The sequence below is a fragment of the Onychostruthus taczanowskii genome, unplaced genomic scaffold (genome assembly GCF_017590055.1).
Source record: "Onychostruthus taczanowskii isolate IOZ18803 unplaced genomic scaffold, ASM1759005v1 scaffold23, whole genome shotgun sequence".
Taxonomy (NCBI): Eukaryota; Metazoa; Chordata; class Aves; order Passeriformes; family Passeridae; genus Onychostruthus; species Onychostruthus taczanowskii.
The window spans coordinates 7,049,719-7,066,224 of NW_024499573.1; the positions used below are offsets into that span (position 1 = coordinate 7,049,719).

General features: G+C 37.0%; 1 protein-coding gene across 1 annotated transcript in view; it reads left to right on the top strand.

Annotated features, from left to right (window-relative positions):
• The window catches only part of TAFA5 (TAFA chemokine like family member 5), a 328,833-nt gene that overhangs the window by 220,099 nt on the left and 92,228 nt on the right, over positions 1–16,506 (top strand). Inside the window, exon 3 of the mRNA XM_041405471.1 lies at positions 5,018–5,167. Coding sequence (XP_041261405.1) covers positions 5,018–5,167 — 150 coding nt within the window. The remainder of the gene's footprint in view (positions 1–5,017; positions 5,168–16,506) is intronic.

Genomic DNA, 16,506 nt, shown 5'->3' on the forward strand with positions numbered 1-16,506 from the left:
TTTTTTTTTTTCCCCAGAAGCATTGTAGAAGCTGTTCTTTCTTATTTAATGCTAGTTGGATTTTCACAAATTCTACTGTTGCAGCTTAAACATGAATGTAGTTCTTTGAGGCAAACCAATTCCTTGCAAAATCTCCCTCATTATGAACGAAAGTTTAAAAAGAAAAGGTAATTGGACTGTCTGGAATTGGATCATGTCCAGTGTAAGAGCTCTTTCAGGACATTTTCTTTGAGGAAGCATATATGACAAAAAATTGAGTTCTGCTTACACATATGCTTTTTATATTTTAAATTGAATTATTTTAAAATATTTGTTACTCAGGTTAATGTCAAACTGCAGATAATGAGTGACACTAAGTACTTCAGTTCCCCCCTATTTCTGTAAGAATTGTTGATCCTCAGCTCTGCTCAGGAGTTGGCATGGCTCTGTTGTCAGAAAGACTTCAATATTGTAATAGAAAACTACTGAATGTATTCCTATGATCTGATTTTGAAACAACTCTTGCATTGTGTTCACTGACAAAAGCATATCTGAATCCAGCCAAGAATTTTAATACCATCTAACTTAATGCATTTTGAACTAAAAGAGCTTGTGTTGCTAGGCATCAAATTGGTGATGCATGGAAAAATTGTTCACTGAAACTATAATATAAGCCTGCATGTAGAAATCACAAGTAGGTTTTCTGGATGAACATGAAATCTAAACCCCTGGAAAAATCTGTATATTTATATCAAGACTTCCTTTCACTGTACCTGCAGATTCCATTAGTTCATAATTTGATTTTGTTTCTTTAAATGGATTTAAGGAAAAGCCTTCACCCTTGCAATAAGCATAAATTTAAAAAAAAAAAAGTGTAACTTGATTGCTGTAATTAATGTGGATTATTTAGATTTTTATTTCCTATTGAAGAACAGAAATATTTTTAGACACAGAAAATTAAAATATTATCCCAAGTACCCTCCATGTAATACAAATATATCTATCATTTAAGGCTTTTAACTATTACAGAAAATATAGATCTTTCAAAATCTTTGTTCTTTCAACAATAACAGTTTACAGAAGAGTCTTAGTGGTAAACATGAAGAATGCCTTTTGTTTTTAAGCTTTTCAATAACAAATTATTTTATTTTAAGATTGCAGGTACTAAAGATCTTTTAAAAATATACTCTTTTTACCTTGAGATATTTCCTGCACATTTGCTAAACCTATGCTCATGATTCCTACACTTCCATGAAAGTCTCAAAGTGCTCAAAAGAGCAGTTTGAGGACTGATCACAAACAGACTTCATTTAGAAAAAAAATCAGGAAAGTGATGTATGCAGCAGTTACTATAAACATTTTCAAGATACAAGCCTGGTTTACTTAAAATTCTAGAAGTTGTTTTTTTTTTTTTTTTTTTACTTTGACTTGCATTTTTTATTCAGAGTCCTGTGTTTTTTCCCTTTTTCTGAAATAATTCCCTATAGAAGCATTTGTGTTTGTGATGGGAGAGAGTGGGGAGAGATCTAATGGCATTTTAAGAATGCAGTGTTACACTATAAACGAGAATTAAAGAACTGAAAGTTTTCTCTGTTTAGTAACCAGATGGTGACAACACAAAATCAAATAAATTGCCAGTGAGGTCTTAATTATTGGATTAAAGTTATAAAATAAATATTTAATATATTTGCATTACATATATGTATAATAACTAACAACAACAAGGAAATATCTACTAATTGACTTGGAAAGCTCCAGTTTTATGGTACTTCTGAAATAACCCTCATGTTTGGTTCATAAAACAGTAAAACCCAAAATTTTCTTGGAAGAAAACTTTTAGACAAGGCTAGTATGACTCTATACTTTAATGATGCTTTTAATTTTTTCCACCAAGATTATTTTGTTTAGGTTGGAGGGAGGTGAGTTGCTTTGTGTGTTGCAAGTACATAAAGAAAATATAATGAAAGTGTGGAGCCTGTATGACTGTTCATGGACTGTGGCACCTAATCTCTCAGCTGGAAAAGCTCCAGTGAAACTTCAGGCATTCTGCCTTGAGATCTCTTCTCTGGCTTTAGGAGTGAAGTGGAGCATGTTCAGAGGCTCACCAATGAACAGCCTTTTTTCATTAACATCTCTAAAAGAGGTCACTGTGTTAACTTCCCTGAAAATGAAAGGTATCCTAATTTTTGCAATTCAGTACTTGCAAGAAGCATATTCATTTAGTTCCATTACTTTGTACCTTATATTTCAGATTAAATTGTTAAAAAGCCAATGTAGCACACGTCATCTAAGTGCACTCCTGTAGACTTATCCTCTACCTAAGAAAGACAGAGAGGACATGTTTTACACCAGGATGACTCTCTCTCTGGAGATGGCCTTCCATAACCTTAACTAAAACATTTCATGCTTTACAGCCATCTAAATTCAAGTAACACTGGGTGTACTCTCTGCTGCAGTGCTCAATATGCTTGCAATCTTTGCAGCCTGTGACACAATCAGGAAGAAATATTTATGTCATATATGTAAGAGCGCTTGTAGCTCTACAACAGCCTTCAATTATCTTCTGCTATAGAAAAAAACAAAAGCAACAGACAAAATTGTATAGCAATTACTCTTGTGTAGGTATCCTAGATTTCATAAATAAAAAAATAAATAAAGAAAATTAGGTCACTATGCCTGGAAGAAATTATCATTTCTGAAAACCAGAGCAGAACTAAAATTCTACAGGTTCAAAAGCAGAAAATACCATTAGCTGTTCTTATTGATACTCATTGCTTGCAGTCTCTGGAAAACTCGTTGCCTTCACAAATTATTTTGATGTAGAGCTTCATTGTTTTTATTCTCTGAGTATAGTCATTATTTGCCTTCACTGTGCTGTAAGTCTGGTTCCTTTCCTCTGAAATGAGGGTTTTTATACAATTATTTGCCTATTGTATGATTTATCATGGCTTTTAATGAAAGAAATAGACTCATGGATAGTTGAGAGTATGGAAACCCGTACACTTACATGCCTTACTTACGCTTCCACTTTTTTGTGGCCTAAGGCATCAGGATCTAAATGCACTTCTGATTATCTTTTTTTTTTACATGATCTACCAAGACAGCTATATTCCTTAGGAGCAATACATCTCTTACAACCCCGAATGAAATATATTAGCAAATGGTTTGGTTTTTTTATTTCTTTTTCCAGTTAAACATGTTTGAGTGTAGCTGGATCTCCCTTGTCTTTTTCTAGCCAATTATGTGCTACTATCTTTCTTGCTAAACCTTTCAATCTAATCCAGTATTTTTGAACGAACAAAGAAAAAAAGCAGCATATAACAGAGTAAAAGTCCCCTAATTAATATGTTTATCCTCAGATGTTTTTATTAACAGACTGGGTGGAAAAGAGTAGAAACGCAGGACTGACTGTAGCTCATGAGTCTAGTTGCCAGCAGCCATTAAATACTGGGGTGATAATGTTCACTATTGTGAATATAATATATGTGTTTATAAGTGCCTAGTGTATATTATTTACATATGTCATATATATGCATGAATTTGTACTTTGTTCCATACCCATCCTTGAGATCTTCATTTTTGCCATTTTGTAATTCACTGCAGTGTAAGACTCACAGAAACATAAAATTTAGATGCCTTAGCAGTGAACGAGACACAATGCTGGTGACAGTCTGCAATATTTTGCTGTTCCACACAACAAGCATTTTAACTGCTTCTGAGAAGACTAGACTGGGTAAACTTGTATTCTGAATAAAAAAAAGAAAGGAGCACAGAAAAATAGCATTGCACCTTTTGACTTAAAGGCCATTTGTATGTATTTCAGATTTATTTGTTTTTATTTTTTTTAGTTTTGATGTTAGAATAGAATTTTTGCTTTTTTCTCTTTTTATTTCTCCAGCATAAAAGAATTTACTGTAAATATTATCTAAACTGCATTTTTTTCCTAAAAACAGTAAGGATTTTTTCTTGATTTTTTTGCTTCTGTTTTTGTTTTTGGTTTTTGGGGTTTTTTTTCAATAAAAACTAAAACATGGAAAGCTTGTGATTTGCAGAGGGTGTTGCACATGTTTAGTACTGCACTATAAACCCTAGAAATTATATGTAATGCAAAGTGGTAGTTGGGAATTTGTTTTTAGTCTTTCTATACATTGAAATTCAAGAATGTATCTTTCCTGCCTGTAAAAGGTAGTATTTGGGTATACTACTAGCCTATTATTTGTTCTATCTGAGGAAGTGCATTGCTTTAAAAGTATAACATTTAACTTCAAGCTAATGTTCTTCATAAAATAATTTTTTGAACTTTTTGTTTTGTTTCTCATAGCATAGTCCAAATTCAGAATTAGGTGGTGTGGATTTCTTCAGTACTTAGGAAAAGTTACCTATACTGGACAAGTCAATTAAGAGGAAGTAATTACTGAGCTAAGGGTGTGGTGTCATTTAAGCCATTTGACAGTTACATGGTAAATTTAGTAAAAGAAAAAAGAAAAAAAAATAACAGCTACATCAAATATAAGTCAGGAAGAGAATTAATTACCTTTCAGTTTAGATGAAGCAAGAGCCAAACGACTGACAGTTTGTCAAATGTGGGCATGCTTTGAAAGGCTTTTTCCTTCAAAAGCAACACACAAAGCACTTAGGACTTCATTGTATTCATGGAAATTTGGGGAAGTTTTTATTTCCTGTATGCTTTATAATTTCTTTTCTGAAAGTATGGAAAGAGCACACCATTTAAATTCCATTGTCATGAAAGTCTGTTCCTTTACTTAGCCAACATAAGTAAAAGTAACCTGTGTAACCTCAACTCTCTGGCTTTTACGGAACAATAATAATTTTCGGACAGAACCAGTGTGCAGGGTTTTCATATGTCCACCACAAAGAAAAAGTGTATGTCATCTCAGTGTTATTATATCCGTCGGCTGGCTGCCCATTTGTTGTGGAGTGTCTGCTGTGACTTATGGCCGTGGCTCTATTTGGCTGTAATAGATTTCCTGTAGTGCATTCAGTGACTCTGGTACCTGTTCCTGGTTTTTTTTTCCAGGTCAACTGGCTGCAGGTACATGTGAGATTGTTACTTTGGACAGAGATAGCAGTCAGCCCCGAAGGACTATAGCCCGACAAACAGCTCGCTGTGCATGTAAAAAAGGACAGATTGCCGGTACAACAAGAGCAAGGCCAGCGTGTGTTGATGGTAAGAAGCAAAAATCTATTCAATCAGTTTCTGCCAATACAAGATTGGTGTCTCATAAAAAAACCCCAAGAAACCATAAAAACTCTACAGAAGAAATGTTCATGTTGTCCCAACTAACAATGGCAATAACATTAAAATTCAATCAAAGGGTAAAACTGACTAATAGTATAGATATTATATTTTTTTCCATTGGAAATTTCGCTTTTGTTTTAACTTGATAGGCAGTTGAATGTTAAGGGCATGGTACTGTTATATTCTGCATGTGATTGCAGAATCAGCAGTGAAATGGCATTCTTTTTTCCTCACTTTTTATTCCTTAAAACATTAAAAAAATGCAGCAAGCAAGCCTCAAAGGCCTTATGCCACTGGGAGGCTAATGTGACTGCTCCTGTGTGATATTTAATGCTGTTGAAGAAAGCACTGATGCTATAATTAGAATACAGTATCTGAATGTACATCACATGTCCAGTATTTCTTCTCTCTTTAAAATGATATTCTGTATGATTCACTGCAGATGCACTGATAGCGTGTAGCTGGAAAACTGCTCACATACAGGGAGGTATGAGAAAGTTTCACTTTGAAATAATTTTTTGAGACAAATAAAATTCTCTATTATGTTAACATAGAGTGTCTTCAAGAGAGGTCTGCCTTGCAGGGCTTTTAGCAAGAATTAATATTAAAAATGAAATTGGAGACATATTGAAAATAATGATGTGGAATTATAGGTCTTGATCTAGTCTCCATTAACTAGTAACCTCAAAAGTAAAAAAAAAAACAACATGTGCTTATGTAGAGAACTACAATAAATATGGATTAGCTTTGAATACTGGCTGGTTTAAGTCCTCAGATAAAAATATTGTGGAGAACACCCTACTGTTGCCTCAGAATTTGGTCTTACCAGTGATTATCAAAGACAGCTCAAAAGGAGATTTCAGAGCCAACCCACAAAGCTAAATATGGAACATCATGCACGTTCTATTTTTGCATTTTTCTTTCACTGTTTTCAGTATTCTGCAAGATAGTTTCTTAGCTGTCTCTTTCATGATATAATACTATATCCAGTAGTTCTCCTTTCATATTTTTATTGTTAGATCATAATATATAATTGCTTAAGAAAGGAATGATTTTATCGTGTCATTTATAGTTGTGACTTTAGGAAAAATGCTTACTATCAATTAAAATATTCAACATATATTTCCTATTTTAAAACAGCAAAGTTCTAAGCAAAAAAAAAAAAAATTGCTCTAGCTGATGGGAACAAAGCATAATTTTTCGTCAGTCAGTTTTGGCCTATGGTTAGATTGATTTGCAGGTATCCAAAGGTAGTTGCTAGCAACTCCAGTTTTTCTTTATACCCAATAAAGAGCAAAAGGGACCTTCCCAGAGTAATTTGTCTCATCTTAACTCCCTAGGATAAGTCAGATGTATCATTCTCTGTTACACACTGTTTTTCTGCCTTGCCTCGATACACCTGTGAATGTCTTAAGATGAAACTTAGCTGGAGTGTAAATGTCACTAAGAAGACATGACTGCACCTCATCCTTTGATTATTACATTAGATTGTTTTCAAAATGTGGAAGCTTCGAGTTAATTTGATATTTGAAAATATTTTTTCTTTCTTTACTTATTTATTGGGGAAACTCATGAAGAAAGTCTGTTTCAAATTGTGCTTGTGCTTTCAATGCGCTTGATCATCATTTTATGAAAACAGAAAACTGAATGACAGGATCCATGGTTTGAGAACATGTAGACAGAGAAGTTTCTTTATGTAATACTTCACATCTGAAGAATAAGCGGGAAGTTCATCAGTTGAAAAATAAAGCTCCCCTTTAACATTTGTGTCTATATACCATAATTATTTTTTTAAGGCTGGCAAGGAGTCATATGGAAAAGATGAGGGATAATGGGTACAAGTTTCTTCTGTGGATATTCCAATTAGACACAAAATGGTAATTTTTCAAAATGAGAAAAAACATCATTTGAAACACCCCAGGGAACTGGTGATTCCCCAGTATTGTACAATTAAGATTCAGCTGGACAGGGTGCTGGGCCATTTTGTCTAGACTGGCATTTTTGCCTAAAAAGGTTGGACCAGATGATCCTTGAGGTTTCCTTCCTACCTGGTGTTCTTTGATTCTGTGACATATTAAGATATAATAACATGGTTCTTCACTATTTTCTGAAATTTTTAAAATTAGGATGTTGAGGCCTTTGCTGAGAATAACTAAGATATGTAGGACATGCTACTTTGTTTTCCTCAGCACTGTTGGGGATGTTTTGTAATCAGAGCTCAAAAAAGTTAGTGATACCTAGAACTGTATATCGTTTCCTGACTAAAATGAAGGCAAAAGTCAAACCTTTGACTAGGTTTTTTTCATGAATGAAGTTAAAAATTTAGTTTTACATAACTTCAACATAATTATAAAGAAAAGAATAAACAAGCACTTTATCTTGTCTCTAACCCGCTTGCAAGTAAAGCTGGCAGATAAATTGGCCACTGACTGACAAGTATCCATCTGTGAATTTACCAGGTTCATACGTTAAAGAATTAACAATGAATTCTTCCATATTTTTATACACATTTCTAGAATGATTTTTTTCAAACACAACTACTTAAAGCTTTATTCTGAACATTACATGAATACTACATAAAAATATGTAGCAGAAAGCTGATTTTGTCTCCAATATTAAGTCAAACACTGCTGGTTTAGGAATGTAAAAACCAAACATAATTGTTGGGTTGGTTTTTTTTGGTTTTATTTTTTTTTTATGATAAACAAAACAATTTTTGAAACAAATAAATCCTTCCCTGAGCTTTCTTAAAGAGGATGTGGAATCTACTTTTGCAAGTTTTTCTTCATCTGTATAACAGTTGATGTTTAGTATATAATTGCTGTTTGACATTTTATTTTTGCTGTTGAAAAAAAACCCTCAAAAATTTGTTTCTTTTCATTTCTTTCTTTATATAGTCTTGATTTTAAAGAAATTATTTCTAAAGTGAAGGTGGACCTTAGACCTTTAATGCAAAGTCATATTTGAAGGAAGCAGGCATAGTAAGTGTGACCTGCTAATCCAATAGTGAGAAAATATTAGCTAACAATTTTGTTGCGTCTTCTAGCAAGAGAGTGATTTAAGAATTCAGTATGAAAACTGGTAATTTTTACAACCTTAAAGTGGATTGTGTTGTACCTTGCTACCATGTTTACAATGTTCAATGGAGAGAATATATTCAGTTGTGTAGTATATTTCCTGGAGCTTTGAAATCCAAGTGTCAATTCTTGCAGCAAAAGGAGTAGGTAATTTAAGGGCTCTTAAACTTTACAAACATTGGGTGAGATTGCACTTGTCAACATCGCTCTTAGAGTAAGTCCTGAGTTGATTATCGAAATCCACTCTGCTTTCCACTGCTGCATCAGTGAAGGCCTTTTCCTAAGAAAGAAAACACAGTGAATGTCAGATAGATAAAACTGGAATTCTTAGAAATGGAAATACAGTGTTTAGAACTTGGTCTGAGCAGTACACGAAGAACAGAGATTTTCCTAAAATATTTCCATATGATGGAGAAGGTTGATTTGAGTTGTATTTTTTTTTGAGCAGTCTTTAACTGTGGCAGATTGCTAATGTATTCTGAAAAAATGGCATCGATATTCACCCTGATTTAAAGCTTGATTTAGTGTTGATTGCTTAATTTCTACACCCACAGAGTCATAATGTATACTTCGTATGTTTTGTTATGATGTGATTTTTATTCATGAATGTAGGGTTTGTGATATTATGACAGCGGTTTGCCTGCACTTTTCATTATATTATTTTTATTTGCAACTGGTGTTCCCTAGTCCCATTTTTGAGATCAAATTCCATATCAATGACCTCAGTTTCATTAGTTTGATTAGATATTTTATTTCAATGTAGCATCTGGTTTATCGCCAGTGTAATTTCCCTGTGTGTCAGTTAAGCTTCATCAGTTTTTAAGCTGGAACCAGTGAGAGATTGGAAGATAGCAATTATTCTTTGGTTTTGTTCAGTACCTTTGCTAATTTAAATTTTTTTAAAGCAAGTGATGTAAAGTCTTTGATAAAAGTTTGTGAACAGATGCACTCATGATTTGTTTTCTTTCACAAGAATTTTATAAATCTGAAAAAATTTGTTATGCCAAAGCATTTCTTAGAATACAAGGATAGTATCCTGAGAAGTGTGCAAAGAACTTTTAAATGTTTAATAATTCCTATACTTATGTAGAATATATATTTATAGGTAAATTAAATAAATTGCAATTTTGTTCAGAAAATAGAATCCATTGATGAGAGGGAAATGGTATGAGAGAATTTGTTTATTTGCCTGAGAAAATTAGGATGGCAATCATTAATTTGCTTACCTGAATTCTGTGATTAGAAGACTGTTATGATCTGGATTTGAGTACCAGTTACTTTTTTGTCCACTAAATGCTATGAGAAATGCCAGGAGATCAATCCCAATATCCAAAAATCTTAAATTTGGACAGTTATAGCTCAGGTAAGCAAATTCAAAGTGTTCAGACACCTTTTATTACAAATCAAAGTGTGGTTTGATTGGTTTTTTGTTTGTTTTTGGTTTTTTTTTTTGGTTTTTTTTTTTTTTTTTACTTTTTAGAGTTTTAGTAATATATAATTGCTTTTGCAAGCATTGCAGCAATACTGGTTTCTATACGATGTTAGTGTATATAAGTTGTTCATACATTATGATTAACATGCTTTTCAGTTAGCATTGATTGATTTTGTTTAACACAAACACTCAGGATCTACAAGGACACCACATTAGTTTAAATCAATAATTCCCTGCTCTTCTTATTATCTCTAGGACTCTATAGGGAGGTGTAGGGGTCAGAACTGATCATTAATAGAATCCTAGGTCATGCACTTCAAACAAATCTGCTTAATAACTGGAAAGCTTCATCATTCTAAAGAATCTTAGGCATATTGCAGGGAGCAAAGAAAAAAAAAGAAGAAAACAGAACTATAATTACTTTAAGAAATGAGAACATTTGCTCTTACATTTAGAGTATTTAATATGCTTGTTATGGCAATATTTATGTTATTTTATATTTATTTTATTGCAGTTATTTAAAATTGTCCTTCACTGTAATTATTATACATTTTACTTAATTGCCTTTAAGAAATGTCTCTTTAAAAGAATTTAAACCAAAAGGAAAATTAGTATGCATATCAAACATATTTTTCAACATGGCTTGAAGAAATAATAATTCTTTTCTTCCTTTCCCCATCCTAACTCCCACATATGAAGACACAAAATGCATCTGTATGTATAGACACACCAGAGCATGTACAAGGCTTTATTTTCTTTCAACTACCTCTAGACTATTCCATCACAACTACAGATTTTTCTAGTTATGGATATGGAAGTAAAAATGTTTCTATTACTCATGAGCTTCCCTTTCCTCTGCATGCAGTCTGACAATTTCCACCTTGCAGGTCACTTTTCATTTGGAAATGCACAAGAAGTTTCATTTCAATTACTTTGCTTTCAGCTCCAAACTAAGGATAATATGTGACATTGCAAAAGAAGTTGAGTGAAATTTCTTGTCTCAATAATATCACAAACTTAGTAAAATAATGTAAACATACTCACATTGAATACTTTTGTTCTCTGATAATGAATGTCAAGTGTCAGTTAGAGATTGAAGTGTTCCTGGGGAAGAAATGCCGCTGTTCAACCCTAAGACAGAAATTGAACAGTGTTAAATGGAACATATCAGTAGCTGCACCATCAATGGCAACAAAGATGTGTCTGTAAGAAATACAGGGAGGTAAGGTATTTTTTCTCTCTTGGCTGAGAATGCATAAAAGGAATAACCAAACACATCACATAAAAAGCAAGCAGCCACTGAAAAATAAACCCAAAGCCCAGCCAAGGAAGGTAGCGCACAGATTGATAGCTATTCCCAAAGGAATATTTTAATGAAGAAGGGTAGGTAAGGGTTTCACTATGTTCTGAAATTTTTGGTACGTAAACTCAAGCTGAGTCCCCATCTTGAATACTGTGGCAGTTTTGGGTGCCTAAATATAAGATGGACATCAGGCTGTTACAGTGTGTCCAGAGGAGAGTGACCAAGATAATGAAATGTCTTGAGGGCTAGACTTAACAAGAGGCAACTGAGGTCACTTTGCTCAGTTTGGAGAAGTCTGAGGGGTGACCTCATCTCAGTCTACAGCTTCATCAAGATGTGCAGCAGAGGGGGAGATCCTGTCTCTTTGGTGACTAGTGTTAGGACTCAAGGAAATTGAATGAAACAGCATGAAGAGAAAGTCAGATTGGACGTTTGGAAAAGGCTCTTCACTGAGAGCGTGGTCAGGCAATGAAACAGGTTTCCTTGGGAAATGGTCTCAGGACCAAACTGGTCAGAGTTTTTGGATAATGCTCTTGGTCACAGAATCACTTCAAGATCATTGAGTCCAGCCCATGCCATAACACCTCAACTAAACCATGGCACCAAGTGCCACATTCAATCATTTTTTTAAACACATCCAAGGATGGTGACTCCACAACCTCCCTGGACAGACAATTCCAGTACTTTATCTCTCTTTCCATAAAAACTTTTTCCTAATATCCAACCTGTATTTCCCTTGGTACAGCTTAAGACTGTGTCCTCTCATTCTATTAGTTGCTGCCTGGAGAAAGAGATCAACCCCCACCTTACTATGACCACCTTTAAAGAAATTGTAGAGAGCTATAAGGTCACCCCTGAGTCTCCTTTTCTCCAGGCTAAACAACCCCAGCTCCCTCAGTCGTTCCTCACAGAGCTTGTGTTCCCAGCCCCTCACCAGTCTCCTTGCTTCCTGAATGCACTCAAGTGTCTCAACATCCTTCCTAAACTGAGGGGTCAGAACTGGACACAGCTCTCAAGATGTGCCCTCACCAGTGCTGAGTACAGGGGCAGAATGACCTCTCTGCTCCTGCTGGCCACACTATTCCTGATACAGGCCAGGATGCTGTTGGCCTTCTTGGCCACCAGGGAACACTGCTGGCTCACGTTCAGTCGGCTGTCAGTACCCCCAGGTCCCTTTCTACCTGAGCACTGTCCAGCTGCACCATTCCCAGCCTGTAACAGGGGGTTGCAGGGGATAGTTGTGGCCAAAATGAAGGACTCAGCACTTCAATTTATTAAACTTCATCCTATTGGACTCTGCCCATCCATCCAACGGTTCCAGGTCTCTCTGCAGAGCCTTCTTAGCTTCCAACAGATAGACACTCTCCAAGCTTAGTGTTGTCTGCAAATTTACTAACGAAAGACTCAATACCCTCATGAGTGTTGTCATTAAAAGTATTGAACAGAACTGGCCCCAGAACAGGCCCCTGAGGGACTGACTGCCAGCCGGATACAGCACCGTTCACCACCACTACCTGGGCCTGGCCATCCAGCCAGTTCCTAACCGAGCAAAGAGTGCTCCTGTACAAGCCGTGGGCTGCCAGCTTCTCCAGGAGTGTGCTATGGGAGACAGTATCAAAGGCCTTGGTGAAGTCCAAATAGACAACATCCACAGCCTTTTCTGCATCCACCAGGTAGGTCAGCTGGTCATAGAAGGAGGCCAGGTGGCTCAAACATGACCTACCCCTCTTAAATCCATTCTGGCTGGGTCTGATACCCTGGCCATCCTGTAAGTTCTGTGTGATGACACTCAATAAAAAGTGTTCTATTACCTTGCTGGGTACTGAGGTCAGGCTAACTGGCCCATAATTACCAGAATCCTCCTTCCCACCCTTTTTGTGAATGGGCGTCACATTGGCCAGCTTCCAGTAATCTGGAACCTCACCAATGAGCCATGACTGTTGGTAAACGATGGAGAGCGGCTTTGCAAGCTCATCTGCCAAATCCCTCGTCACCTTGGGAGGGATCCATCTGGTCCCATGAATTTATGAACATCCAAGTGGCTCACCAGTTCTCTGACTGCGTCTTCCTGGATAACAGGGGGACCATTCTGCTCCCTGACACCATCTACCAACCCAGGAGGACAGTTGTCCTGGGGACAAGGCATCTTCCCACCAAAGACGGAGGCAAAGAAGGCACCTTCTCCTCATCTGCAGTTACTCTCCCATCCAGTAGAGAACAAACGTTGGTCTTACCCTTCCTTTTGCCATTAATATATTTGTAAATACACTTTTTATTATCCTTTACAAAAGTTGCCAAATTAAGTTTGAACTGAGCTTTGGCCTCCCTATTTTTTTTTCCTACATGCCCTAGCAACTCTCTTCCTGAGACCTGACCCTTCTTCCAAAGATGATACATCCTCTTTTTATTCCTAAGTTCTTCTGAAACCTCCTTGCCCATCCAGGCTGGACGTTTGCCTCATCAACTTATCTTTTGGGACAGTCTGCTGCTGTGTTCTTAATGTCTCTGTTTGGAAGCATGCCCACCTTTCCTGGACTCCTTTGTTTTTAAGGGCTACTTCCCAAGGAACTCTCTGAATAAGTCTTCTAAATAGGCCAAAGTTTGCCCTCCAGAAGTCCAATGTAAAAGTCTTATTTATGTTCCACCTGATTTCACCAAATATCAAGAACTCTATAATTTCATGATCACTGTGTCCCAAGCAGCTTCCAGGCACCACATCTCCCACCAGCCTGTCTCTATTTGCAAACAACACATCTAACATAGCCCCTCCCCTGGTGTAGGCTCACTCACCAGCTGCGACAAAAAATTGTCCTCCCCACACTCTAAGAACTTCCTGGACTGCCTCTTTTCTACTGTATTAAGTTCCCAGCAGATGTCTGGTAGGTTAAAGTCCCCTACAAGTACATGGGCTGGTTATCCTGAAACATTCTCCAGTTGCTTATAGAATAAGTTGTCCACCTCTTCTTCCTGGTTGGGTGGACAATAACAGACTCCCAGTAGGATGTCAGCCTTGTTGGCCTTCCCCTTATTTCTTACCCATAGGAATTCAAGTTCATCATCATTAGTTTTAATACCCATGGCATCAAAAGCCTCCCTAATACAAAGGGCTACCTGTGCACCTCTTCCCCCTTTTCCTGTGTCTTCTGAAGAGCTTGTAGCCATCCAGTGCAGAGCTGTGTGTCATCCCACCACATTTCTGTGATGGCAATGCAACACCTCTGCTGTTGCACCATGGCCTCCCGCTCTTCTTGTTTGTCACCCATGCTGCATGCATTAGTGTACACACACTTCAGCTGGGCTACTGATTTCACCCCCAACTCAGGCTTACCACCCTTGGGTCTGCTTCCAGACAGCCCAGCTGCATCCCCTTCCCCCTTCAAACCTAGTTTAAAACCTTCTTAATGAGTTCCGCCAGTTCACAAACTAAAATCCTTCTGCCTTTAACAGAGGAATGGAGCACATCCAGTTCCAGCAGGCCAGGTGCCATAAAAGTTGCCTCATGATCAAAGAACCCAAAATTCTGCTGATGACATCAACTCCTGAGGCATTCGTTGATCATGTCAGCTCTCCTAGTCTTTTCATCATTTTTCTCTGCCAACTAAAGGGCTAAGCAGAACACTACCTGTGTGCCTGCCCTATCAACCACTTGACCCAGTGCCCTAAAGTCCCTTTTAATTGCCCTGGTGCTCCTCTTTTCAATCTCATCACTGCCAGCCTGGAGTATCAGCAGTGGGTAATAATCAGAGGGTTGAATCAGCCCAGGGAATCTCTTGTTAATATTCCATACTCAGGCCTCAGGGAGGCAGCAGACTCCCTGTGGGTTGGGTCTGGTCCATAAATGGGGCCTTGTGTTCCCCTCAGAAGGAAATCACCTACCATGATTACCCTTTTTTCCTTTTTAATGCTAGAGGTGGTGATCCGTCTGACAGATGAAGCGTAATTTGTCATATGCTTTTCTCCAGCCCTGAGAGGAGCAGGGATTAAACTTGATGATTCTTACGGGTCCCTTCCAGCTTGAGATATTCAATGATTCTACAATTCAATGATTGGACCTGGCATAAAGCTTCAGACCAGGATTTTGTGTAATGTTAGTCTTTTCCACAGAACAGTTCATTCATAGCAGTCAAGTAGCAAGGATCACAGCTTACAAGTTGGGCACAGTATAGATTTATGGTAAGGGAAATAATGCCAGGATAAGAGTGAATAAAATGTCATTGAAAATAAAATACTTCTTGTACTTATAACAAAGACCTGGAAACACTTTTCACTTATAAACATCCTACTTCGAGGTTAAACCTGGCATCAATATACTATTTCAAGTAAAGAGATGGCTGCCTTTTTAAATTACAGGGCAGGGAAATATTTAGGAAAGCAGAATTATTTATGTGATTTGGAAGGTGGCCAGGAACCAGGGGTTAGCACTGATACTGTGCAAAGAGTGCTGAGAGAACTTTAATTGCCTCTAATGCTTAGTGCCTTGCTTTCACATTTCATCTGAAAGACAACACCTTCAGCCTCCTGGTGTTTGATTGGATGCATTAGTTCATCAATGCTAACAGCTTCGTTTTCTTTACTTCCTTGACATTCCTATGCAGCCACCCATGTAGTCTAATTCTCTTTCATCTATGTGCTCTGATGGCAGTTTCAGCACAGAAAAATGGTTAGAGGTTATGTGGCATTAGATTGTGGAACTATTTTCTGAGGAAGTGACTAGAAGCCTAATTACTACAGACATTTTAAATTGAAGTAGACAAAATAACTAGACAACATATTATACATTAGCATAAGCATGCACTGAATCACTGGGTAGAGTTTTCTGTGCTTGATATCTTGCGGCAGGGTGCTATCAACAACCGCAGCAGTCTGATTGCAGTTTAATTCATTACCTAACTTCAGGCAATAGGTCAACATGACATTCCTAAATTCAGGAGTTTGGTCACTGTAAGCTCCCTCTGCACCCCCCTCTGCAGACAAGGGGCTGTGATGGGCATTTCAGAGATCATGTAGTATGAATATCGGAATCACTTCTGAAAACTTGTCTCTTTTTCTTTTATGGCATTAAAGAGAACATGGGATGACTAGCAGATAGGTTTTCTGCTTGAATGTAATGTGTGTAAATATTTGAGGCCATCAGCTGCTCAGATTGCCTTCTGGAAAAGCCACTGTCTTCACTGATTAGAGGCAGTTTAAAGAAAAAATGTAACGTGTTTATATTACACCCTCTGGTTGTTATTCTACCTTCCAGTTATCCCCAGAAGAGTGGGACTAGAGAAACTTCCAAAATTATTCATGTGTGAAGATGGGCTTCTGCCAGGGCAACATGTTTATCTCCAGTGAGTGTAAGATGATATAGAGAGATGAACCTTTGTAAATACTCCTGCCATCAATGGGTGAGGTATAATGAGCTAAATGACATTTCAGACACTATGTGAAAGAAGGATGGTCAAGGAATATT